This window comes from Xenopus laevis, chromosome 1S (assembly GCF_017654675.1).
Source record: "Xenopus laevis strain J_2021 chromosome 1S, Xenopus_laevis_v10.1, whole genome shotgun sequence".
NCBI lineage: Eukaryota > Metazoa > Chordata > Amphibia > Anura > Pipidae > Xenopus > Xenopus laevis.
In genome coordinates, this window is record NC_054372.1 from 74,484,536 (window position 1) to 74,496,423 (window position 11,888).

An 11,888-nucleotide genomic window follows, 5' to 3' on the forward strand; every position below is an offset into this window, starting at 1 on the left:
TGGCGGTTTAATCTTAACAATGTGTGGTATTATTCTTAGTCAATTACATTTAAATATTTCTGGAGAGCTACAACCAAGTTCCTCCCCAAGTTCAATATGTTATACAGGTACATAAACATATTCTGCCACAGATTAGCTAGCTAATTATCAAATGTAAATAGGGAAATAAAGTTTACAGGTCACCCCAGACTATAGTATATATCACTATAATCTACAGTCTGGTCATTTCCCTATGGGACCAAACTGTAAATGATATCCCTATAAACGGCGCGTTCTGACATCAGAACACGCCGTTTCTAAGATAGAGAGAGTGAGAACTTGCCGCTGCTGCTCTCTTCCTCCACTCTGCCCCCCCTTCTTTCTAATTCCCTGCCTCAGCTCTTTCTAACCACGGGCGCGCTCCTCCTGCCTAACTATCTCTCAGCTGCTTCACTCTCAGGTCCTGCTCTACCTGCCCCCTCAGTGTCTGTTTAGTCTAGGTCCCGCCTCACACGATCGCTTAATGGGCTCCCTCCTGTTCGCACAGTGCCTCTCTATGTCTCTCCTTGTATCGCTCCCCCTCCCTTTCACCCACCATCTTAGCTTTCACTTTCATGGTCCTCCGTGTCAGCTCCTTTAGCTCCCCTCCACAATGCCATTCCAGTCTCCCTCACTCAATCTCCGGTATTGCTCCGCCTCCAACCCTCATTCCTCATTTCCTTCCCTCGCCTTCCCCCTCCCCTGCAACTGACATGACCTAGAGCAGGATACAACGCCTATTGGAAAAAACTGATGGAATTCAAAAACAGGTACTTTTCCACAAAAAAATAACTACAGGGATAAAATTAAGTGAGTGGGTGGGGAAGGAAAACAGTATTAAAACTGTAATTTTGCAGCACATAGAGCAAAGCCAGTAAAATACTACACATATATAGGAAGGAAGTATGACACTGGACACAAAAACTGTAGATTATAATGCATAATGTACCCCCTACTTAATACAGATATTAGTAGTCACCTCGTAGTTATGTGACCTGTATAAAAGCACTCGGCCTGCAGCCTTGTGCTTTTATATGGTCACATAACTCCTCGGTGACTAATAATATCTTTATAAATTACAGTAGGGGGTACATTATCCACTATATAAAAGAGTACACCATCAATATTTATTATATAAAGCCAGGTATTAAATTAGAGGGAAACACTTCATAATCCGATGCACCCTGTAGATGAAGGCTTAATTAAAGGTGCCATCAATTTAAAAAGAAAAATCTATGTGGTTTATCATTTGTTAAACACAACGATTTGCTTGAATTTATTGATTTTGAATATTTAGAATATTTTTCTCACATCTCTAAGGTCCCTTTAGACTTTTTGAATACATGAAGGACATTTGCATAGAAACTTTGAAATACTATTTTTTTAAATGGTGGCGAGAATAAATGAGAAAAAATGCTGAAAATCTAAAACATTAATTTGCTAGAGAAAATTAATTTTTCTTTGAGAACAGCTTTGCTGTCTTGATTCTTAATAAATAGGTCCCTTAGAACAGCTGAAGAATTTTTGTGTGCCATTGTTAATCAGTTGCCAATATGCGTTTCCGTTTCTCCTCTCCATATCCTCTGTGTTTGTTGAGGATGAAAAATTTTATTCATGACAATCAAATGATGGGTCATTGACCAGATATTAATAATTGTTTATTCATTTCCAGCTTCCACCATAACCCCAATGAGCACTGCCAGTAAGACCTCAGCACAGAACATTTCAGGTGAATACTACATTATAGCATTTGTAATGCCACTCATTATTTTAAGTTTTATGTAAATATGTTTTTTTGTTGAGAGTAAAGAGAGGGGATCTATATATGTCTGACTTTCAACTTATTTTGACTAGTCTTTAGATAACGGTAGACATTTTCACTGTATTATATTGGTTCACATTATCAGGATCAATTTATACAGAGCCAACATGTTACCCAGCACTTTACATTTATTTATAACTAACTAGAGTCTTACAATAAAGGTAAATTTAAAATAAAAAATAAGCACCAATATAGATATGTAAGCTCACTAATGGAATATACCATTATATATGCAAATTGCAGCTGACTTAAGTGTCCCAGTTTTAACATTACTTGTAAGAGTAAAAATTCAATTAGAGCACCCATCTTACAAAAGTTTATAATCTAAAGAATCAAGGAGCTTTCAAAATTTAAGAATGATAAAAACAATAGGTGATTCTTTATGATAAGTTGTCTTCTAATCAATTAAAAGGAAGGAAGAAGAGAGTCTGATAGTTTGTGGCAGGAAGTTTCAGAGATTGGCAGAAGCTTGAGAGAAGTCTTAAAGTTGAAAATGGGATGAACTGATGCAGGAAGAAGAGAATTGTACATTAAAAGCAATGTGCAGGGAGTGTCAGGTAGTGTATTTTGAGATTACAGCTGAGATAAAGGGAGGGGGCTTCATTGTTACTAAACTAATTACCTTTTGAAATTCTTTGATTACTTAATGGTATTAAACCCTCATTTAAATTCATGTTGCATCAACATTTTTGTCTTGTGAATTATTAGCACTGCTATTTTGCCTATACCCAGCCTCCAATAGAAATGCCATATGGTTTTTCAGGTCACTGAACATGGCATCCATAAAACAGAATACATTTTTACTGTTATTCTTGTTGTTAACTGGTAATCTGTTTTCAGGCCCTCTGCTATTGACCTACCATTCTGACTTTCATATTGCTGTCTGGTTGCTAAGATTATTAAACCCTAGCAACAAGATAGCAGTTGATGTTCCAAGCCACAAAAAATAAAAATATGAAGGCATTTCCTGCAGCTGGCAATGTAACAATTTACCGTGTCTTTGCTAGGAGTGTTTCAGATATTTTTGTTTCCAAATGTTTTTTTTTTGTGTTATTGCAATGGCATTCATTTCATAACTTAACATAAAATCTTACTTTCTGTTCTCATTTAATTTCACTGTCCTTTTTAAACAGCGTGTGGTAAAGGAGGTCCATTAGCACTGACAGGCAAAATAGTAGGAGGAACAAATGCTGCTCTGGGCTCATGGCCTTGGCAGGCTGCTCTGGTTTCAAACTATTTATGTGGTGCCTCCTTGATCAGCAATACCTGGCTTGTTACTGCGGCTCACTGCATTGTCAAGTAAGTGATATATTATCTCTCATTTAGCTTGTAACCCTCCTATGCGCAATTGTAAGTCTTGGGGTTGTGGAATGCACTGCCGGATGATGTTGTGATGGGTGATTCTGCTAATGCCTTTAAGGGTGGCTTGGATGATTTCTTGGACAAGCATAATATCCAAGGCTATTGTGAAACTAAAATCTATAGTTAGTTTATAGAGTATATATAGTTTATGTGAGTGTATGGAAGAGTCAGTGGGGCTCATTTATCAACACTGGGCAAATTTGCCCATGGGCAGTTACCAATAGCAACCAATCAGTGATTAGCTTTTTAAAGCCAGCTGCAAGTAGAACAATGAAAGCAGCAATCTGATTGGTTGCCATGGGTTACTGCCCATGGGCAAATTTGCCCTGTGTTGATAAATGACCCTCAGTGTATATGTATGGATGCTGGGTTTAATTTGGAGGGTTGAACTTGATGTACTTTGGTATTTTTTACTGTATATACTGCACATAAAAAATTTTCTAACTGGGTACAGGTGGAGCAATTTAAGTCTTTTAAGATTTCATAAAATTCCAATAACAAAACATGTGGACTGTTTATTAAATTGGAAAACTAATGCAAAAAAGACTAATGTACAATTTACATATATAATTAAGTATGCTTATCCTTTTTTCACAGAAATGATCCAAATTCATATACAGTTCGTTTAGGAACGCTTTACTGGTCTACAACAATTAATAGGCTTAAGCTTCAACAAATTATCGTCCATGAGAAATATTCCTCTGCAGCAACGGGTTATGACATTGCACTTCTTAAACTGGTTACTCCAGTAACTTTCACAAGTTATATTCAACCAGTTTGTCTACCAGAGACAACCAGTAGTTTTCCTGACAATTCATCGTGCTACATAACTGGATGGGGGACACTAAAATATGGAGGTGAGTAACTGAAATATGGAATTACATTTATTTAGGGTCATTTTTAACGAATTGCAAGCAGAAGCAAAATTTCTGTTTTTAAATAAATTAATATTTGTGAAATAAAACTAGTTTGGATATTTTAATATTTTGGTTCTAAATCATAAACGGTTGCTAGAGTCAACCAAGGAACAGCTAAAGGTTACTTCTTGTATATCCATTGTACTTCCTAGCTACACCAGGCTCTACAAGATTTATCTGCCACTTTTTATGCTCGTCTCTGAATTCACCATCAGCACTTTAATTTGGCTGTCATGGCATTAGATTGATCTTCATCTTCTCACTAACCTACCAATTCTATTTTGAAATATCTCTTCAGTTAATTATGCGGCTCTTACTTGATTGCATGACCACTCCACTTTCCATGGTAATTGAGGGGTATTCTGAGCAGAGCACACTTAATAGTTACTTTTGTGCATTTTGTTAAGCTTATGTTGCATGTGTTGTTTTCTCCTTCAACAGAGAAAATGGTGCCAGAAAAAATGCTATACTGCTCTGATCTGCACAAATGTGCATTTTCAGGCTGAAATCTACCCTGCGGATGGAAGTGAATTGGCATTTTCTCTGCTGGTATTTTCCTTCTGGTGGAGGAAACACCACCTTTACCTTCTTCATGAGACAAAACCCTTCTACCTATGAAGGAATTTGTTTTATTTGTTCAATATATTTACAGTAGCACTGGAGACTGAGCATGCTTGGTGAACTAAATGTTCTCTTTTAAGGGTCTGTATCTGACATTTTGCAAGAGGCACAAGTGGAAATCATAAACACAGAGTTGTGCAGCAGTTCTCTGATGTATGGAAGTACAATAAAGCCATCAATGTTGTGTGCTGGTTATGTGGATGGGAAAATTGATTCTTGTCAGGTGAGTCTAGAATTGTTTGAGGTCTTGAGACCACCAAATGGTTTTCTGTTTGTATGTTCTGAAAAATAGGTTACTGCACAATCTGATCACTCTTTATAGTAGTAACCTACTGTATGACAGACAATCAGAAGTTTGCTTTCAAATTTGGAATTGGCACATACAATAACTATAGATGTTACCCATACTAAGCCATAATTAGATTTAATTATGGCTTAGTATGGGTAACATCTATAGTTATAAAATTAATCCAGTATTATGCATTTCATATTATGTACTGTTCTAGCAGGTGCGCTCCGCCAATGAGGCGAGCTGAGGCGCTCGCCTCAGGCGGCAGCACCAGATAAGTTTCCAGGGGCGGCAAAAAGCCGCTCCTGTCACTTTAAAGAGCCGAATTTCCGGTTTTGAATTTCCGGTTTCCGGAAATTCGGCTTTACTAGTGCGAGAGAGCGCAGTTGCGCTCTCCGCACTAGTGTTTCTGCGAGGGGAGGGGCAGCATTTAAGGAGCCGCCTCAGGCGGCGTCTTCATTAGAATCGGCGCTGTGTTCTAGCTACTTCTGTTTATGAATTAAGAAACAAAAATGTCACCATTCTTCCATTTCACATAGTAAAATTTCCAACTATACAAAATGACTCACACTCGCATTGATAATTATTCTTGACTTTAGTACATTGACAATTGGGGAAATGTAATAGAAGTCAGTAAAGGAAAAATTATTCGCAATGTCAAAATGTATGCCTTGCGAGAACACATTTTCCTTTGCGCGAATGTAATACAACTTTTTCAAACCCTGAATCTGCTTAGCAACAGTGGAAGGAAGATTGTGAATGTTATAGTTTGCACTAGCACGCAGTGTATGTAATAAAACTTCTTGAAAAGTTATGTTTGCACCAAAGGATTACTACACAAAGTACTTCTTAAAAGTTTGTAATGCAGCAACAGTATAATTACATTGTGAAATTCACATTTTTATCTTTTATGTGTGCAAATTGTTTTTCTCTTTGCGACTTTTATTATATATCCCCAAGAACTTCAATAATTTATTTTCCAGCATATATTTTAAAGCAATGCTTTTAACCTTCTAACTTTGTTATATATTTTCCTGTTACCCAGGGTGATTCAGGAGGTCCTCTCGTTTCCCAAAACTCAAATGACTCATCATGGTACCTGGTTGGAATTGTTAGTTTTGGAGATGGCTGTGCAAAAGCATACAGGCCAGGGGTGTATGCCAGAGTTACTTATCTGCGTGACTGGATTAAAGAGAAAACTGGTATATAGTAAAATTGCAAAGTGTGAGTGATATGTGCTGTACCTGAATGCTTAGCATTGTCCTAATTTATAGAAAACTACAATATCATATTTATTTGTTGTACTATAAAACTTAATATTGTTATATTTTAATACATTTGTATTATTATTTTGTCTCTGTACCTTTATCCTGTTCAGATGAGCAAATAAAGGCACAGTTTGCTGTACATATTTGCCTCTCTGGAAAGACTATATGGAAATTAGGAGGATTCAGGAAATATTAAATCTGATTTACTGTATGTGCATTATATAGAGCAAAGCAGTACTGCATGACAGAAATTTTAAATTACTTTTGTCTAAATATTGATTTCTAGTTGTACAATTATTTATTAAAACCATTTAGAGAGAACCCTAACAATTTGAAACTGTTTCATCAATTTTTGAATTCACAAAAGTCCTACACTTAAGGAATATGATAAGAGCAATTACATACGTTACTGTAAACATTCTAAAATGTGGTGTCTAATGGCAGCTTCATTCTTCCTCATTTTGTTACATGGAACAGTGTATATGATACAAATGTGGGATTTACAAGAAAATTTGAGGTGCAGTTAGTCCTTATGTAATATGGAGCACCATACTTTTTTTCAATAAAAAATACTGAATGCCCAGAAATGTTTCCTCCCCTTTCCTGCTTCTTGAGATGTCACTGTCTAGAACTGATATGAGAGAACTAATATGAGAGAAAAAATAGAAAGCAAAGGCTAGGCAGTGCTGTTTAACTAGAACCCTTTCATTGAAGGAAAAAACAAAACCAACATGTTTTCTCTCAGTTTGAATTCATATGATACAGCACAAGGCTCAATAGACCAACTCATAAACTTTTATCTCCAAAGTGGGGCTTCTAACACCCTATGTGACAAGCATACAAAGCATTGCTTGTTCAAATATACAGAAATAAATGGCATACCTGCAAAATACAGTAAATAGCAATATAATTGGGGGGGGTATTAAAATCTATATTTTTTTTGTGAAAAAAACTCAAATTTGTCGACATTTATTATGCCCTAAAGCTGCTTAAAGTCAGAATCCAAAAATACTCCTTATAAAACCTGTCTAATTCAAGTAAAAGTCAATGGCAGCTGTCCCTTGAACCATTTGAAGATTTTTTTTGGGTGTTTGACTCTGGTTTTCACTCGAAAGCTTTAATGATTCAAGTTTTTCTGCAACAAACTTGAAGAATTTGAGTTTGTTGTGCGACAATTCAAAGTAGTTGCACGATTTGCATTTGATTTTGTCAAGTTTTTTCTCTATTTTTTTAAAGGAAATTGATTAGAAAGTTAGTCAAATTTGTGGATGGGCATTCGGCTGAGTTTGTTTTAATGAAAACGTGAGAAAACCTTTGTCTCAGCTGTCACAGTTCATTCTGTCTTATGTACTTCTTAATAGTCATCTGTGACCCAAATTCTTCTGCCAAATCAAGAACTGTTTCTACTTTAGGTCTCTTCATTTACCAATGTATTATGTTATAGGCCTTATGTCAAGACTCACCCAAAATTGAACTCTGGACTGTGTGCCTCTCTCAGTAATTGCTGGTCTGTCTTCCCAAGGTACATGGGTTATATTTCTCTGCTATTCTACCTCCTCCTCCTCCCTCATTAAAGGGATACTGTCATGGGAATTTTTTTCTTTTTTTTTTTAAACTGAAATGTTTTATTGATTTTCCAATGAAAAAAAAATCAACATGTTACTGCATGAGTGCAGTCGCAGAAGATATCATGTGTAGATTCAATCATGAATAAGAGAGCAATAGGATAACATGGAGTAAAACAGAGAGTAAAAGAAACAATAGAGAAAAGGGGAAAAAGGGAAAGAAAAAAAAAAAAAAAAAAAGAGGGGGGGTTTAGCAAATAAATACATAAATAAAAGGATAAATAAGGTAGTAAAGGCGGCTGGGTTAGGTATCAGTGATCATAGGCATTTTCAAGATTGTAGGGAGTTTGGTGACCCAGGGAGAAAGTCAACAGATTATACATGCAATGCTGAGAAAAGCAAGGGTTCATTTTCATATGCCAACCAGAGTAACCAAATCTTATCGTAGGCCTCCAAATCATTCTGCAACATATAAGACATTCTTTCATTAGCTGCTATATCAATTATCTTAGTTTAGTCCTGGTGCGAAGTCCGGGTTGTTAATTATTGGGCTGAGGAGGGAAGGGAGTGAAGTCAGTTGGGAAGTCTTGCGATGTTTTATCCACAAGTGTAGCATGTCTAATGTGATGGGGGACGCTTCCATAAAACTTTGTAGGGGAATTTTGCTGAGCCACAGGACATGATTGGTGAGGTGTGGGTAGAGAAAGTAATTTTCAATCTGGATCCATAAAGGGGCAGCTTCTCCTGCTTGTGAAGGAGCCCATTGGGCAAGTCTTGAAGCTCTATAGTATTTAGTCAGGTTTGGGACTGAAAGTCCTCCATTCGATTTGTGTAGGTACATGACTTGTCGCGATATGCGTGGTGTTTTATTTTGCCAGATAAAGTTGTTAATGGCTGTCTGTAACTTTTGGATATCAGCCGTTTGAACAGGGATGGGTAGAATCCTGAATAGTTAAAGGATCTTTGGTACCATTTTTACACAGTGGATTCTGCCGATCCAAGAGATTCTGTGTTTTTCCCAGGAGGAAAGCTTCTGCATCAAAAGGTGTATTAACGAGGGGTAGTTAGTCTTGTATAAAGTAAAGAGAGAGGTCATTAGTTTTACTCCCAAGTATTGTAGGTAGTCATTCATAGTGGAGAAACCAAAATTCAGCTCAATCAGTTTAACCATTGGTTTCGGAAGGTTACAGGGGAGCATTTCCGATTTCTCTGGGTTGATCTTCAGGCCTGATAATCTTGCAAAATGTGATAAAACATTTAGTAGATTGGGTAGAGATGTAAGGGGCTTAGTCACATGCATGAGTAAATCATCAGCAAAAAGTGAAAGCTTGTAGTGATGGGTGAATTTATTCGCCAGGCGCGAATTCGCGTCGAATTTGCGCGATTCGCGTCCAGCGAATAAATTCGCAAAACGCCCGCGAAAATTCGCCGAAAAAATTCAAAAACGGGCGCCAGCGTAAAAAACGGACGCCGGCGTCAAAAATGGGCGCCAGCGTCAAAAACCGTCGTTTCGCGAATTTTTCGGCGAAACGGCGCAAATTCGCCCATCACTAAAAGCTTGTATTCTTTACCCTTTACAGTAAGGCCCCTGATATCGATGTTGTCCCTGAGTGCTCTTGCTAGAGGTTCCATCGCTAATGCAAAAAGGGCCAGGGAAAGAGGGCATCCCTGTCTCGTACCTCTCTGGAACCTGATATTGTCTACCTTCCTAGTAGAGGGGAGGTTGAGATAAGCTTATGGGTCTTGGTAATATGCCTTCAGCGTATTGACTAGAGTAGATCCTAGACCAACTCTTTCTATAAGGGAGAATAGGTAGGGCCAGCTAAGCGTATCGAAGGCTTTTTCAATATCCAACGCTAGGAAGCATGTCGGGGTTTTATTTTTGTTGGCATATGCTACGAGTTTCAGGGATTTCCTTATGTTATCTGGAGCTTGACGGGTAGGAATGAAACCAATTTGGTCTTTATGGATGGTGGATGGTAGGACCCTATTTAGTCTGTTCGCTAAGATGGTGGCTAGTAACGTAATGTCCAAATTGAGTAATGATATTGGCCTATAGTTTTTGGGGTTTAAGGTATCTTTATTGGGTTTCGGGATAATTGAGATGCTAGCTTCGTTCATTTCGGGAGGTAGGGGTTTGCCACTGGTAATGTGGTGAAATAATTTCTGGAGTTGCGGGATAAGTTGGTTCGCTAGTTTCTTGTAGTACAATGAGGAGAACCCATCAGGGCCTGGGGCTTTACCCGTCTTTAAATGTTTAATCGTGTATTCTATATCCTCATAAGTAATATCTTGGGTCATGATCTGTTGCAGGTCTTCTGAGAGATGCTCAGGGGCATACTGATTCAGAAAGTCCTCCATCTCACCTGGTTTTCCAGGGGAGTTGGAGGTGTATAGTTTTTGAAAGAAGGAAATAAACGTGTCTGTTATTTTATCAGGATTCGAAGAGATTGTACCATTAGCTAATCTGATTTTTTGGACTTGTCCCTGACGTAGTTCTGATTTAAGTAAATTAGCTAGCATTTTGTCGGCTTTATTTGCATACTTGTAAAATTTGTGTCGAGTCTTACGGATAGCCTTCTCGGCTTGTTCTATTTGGCATGCGTGGAGTTTTTGCCTAGTCTCATCTATCAGCTTCCTATTACGTTTCGAGGGGTGAAGTCTGTTAGTTTGCTCTAGTGATGCTAATTCGGTTTCCAGACATTTTTGAACCTGCATCCTCTCTTTCTTTTTTTGAGAAGCATATTTTATTAAACAGCCTCTGATGTAGGCTTTATGTGCTACTCAGACCCAATCTATCGATGCATCAGGCTTTAAATTATCTTGAAAGAAATGTTTTATCTCCTGCGAGATAAAGTTTATGCAATCAGGGTCTGCCAATAAGCTTTCATTTAATCTCCAGGTGGGGCGCCTAAACAAGGGCACCTGTAAGTCAAGTGTGGTCTGTACTAAGTCATGATCAGACCATGCACATTGTATGTGCTTAGAGTCAAGAAGTGAGGGGGTGTCAGAAGCGTTAACCAGGATATAATTAATTCTGGAGTAGGAGTTATGCGTGTGGGAGTAGAAGGTATAATCCCGAGTAGAACCATGAACCTCTCTCCAGGAATCAATAAGCTTGTGTGTATGGAGTAGTTGGTCTACCCGCTTAGTGATTGTCTTATATCGCACAGGGTGGTTAGACAGAGATCGGTCTAGTATATGGTTGAAGGATAAATTGAAGTCTCCAGTCCAAATGAGCCTGGTCTTGTTTAAGTCCGGCAGAAGGTTACAGAGCGAGTCAAAGAATTGGAGCGGATCAGCATTCGGGGCATAACTGGAGATGATTGTATAGTGCTGGTCATATAGCGTACCTTGAAGTATGATATATTGACCATTAGCATCAAGATTAGCATTAAGAGTGATAAAAGGGAAATTTTTGTGGATAAATATAGCGCCTCTATGCTTGCAAGTGGTGGAAGACAGATAGTGGGTGTGGTATTGCTTGTGAAAGAATTTTGGGTATGACTCTTGAGTAAAGTGCGTTTCCTGGAGGCAAAGGATATCTGGAGAGAGGTTTTTGTACATATTGAAAGCCAATCTTCTCTTATTTGGAGAATTGAGGCCCTACACATTATGAGCGATTATTTTAATCCCCATAATCTAGTGTGATGAAGGTCTGCTTACAGTCAGCTAAGGAAAGCATGAGCTCAATTCTCCAGCAAGAGTATACATCAGTAACAATTGAAAACAACGTTAAATGCACTTTATAGCCCAGCCGCCAAAAAAAAACAACAAAATTAAGAGAAATGCTATGCACTTTATTATCATCCTGTCAGTTCTGCACAGTGAAGGGGCAGAGCATACTTTAAGGGAAGCCTTGGAGTCATGCAAAGCTCATGGTTGGGGCAATTACCTGTTGTCGTTAGCTCAAAGTAAAGCTTTTGATAACGTTAACCATCTATGGGCTCTTTTGTCTAAATATGGTGTCCCGGGTAAATTTATTAGATGGTTAAGGAATTTGTACGAAGGGGCAAAAAGCTTCCC

At 38.0% G+C, this 11,888-nt stretch overlaps 1 protein-coding gene across 1 annotated transcript; it reads left to right on the forward strand.

Annotated features, from left to right (window-relative positions):
• Nucleotides 1-419: 419 nt before the first annotated feature.
• On the forward strand, nt 420-7,090 carry LOC121399330 (transmembrane protease serine 11C-like). The gene is made up of 6 exons (XM_041579739.1): nt 420-788; nt 1,691-1,747; nt 2,974-3,139; nt 3,800-4,059; nt 4,821-4,963; nt 6,075-7,090. The coding sequence occupies exons 2-6, from the start codon at nt 1,708-1,710 to the stop codon at nt 6,237-6,239; spliced, it is 774 nt and encodes a 257-aa protein (XP_041435673.1). The 5' UTR covers nt 420-788; nt 1,691-1,707; the 3' UTR covers nt 6,240-7,090.
• Nucleotides 7,091-11,888: the final 4,798 nt, after the last annotated feature.

What these genes read in the sequence shown, in the direction of transcription:
- LOC121399330 (XM_041579739.1), top strand. Translation starts at nt 1,708, where the DNA reads ATGAGCACTGCCAGTAAGACCTCAGCACAGAACATTTCAG. An exon ending in CTCAGCACAGAACATTTCAG is followed by an intron (nt 1,748 to 2,973) that starts GTGAATACTACA and finishes CTTTTTAAACAG; the next exon opens with CGTGTGGTAAAGGAGGTCCA. An exon ending in GGGGACACTAAAATATGGAG is followed by an intron (nt 4,060 to 4,820) that starts GTGAGTAACTGA and finishes TTCTCTTTTAAG; the next exon opens with GGTCTGTATCTGACATTTTG.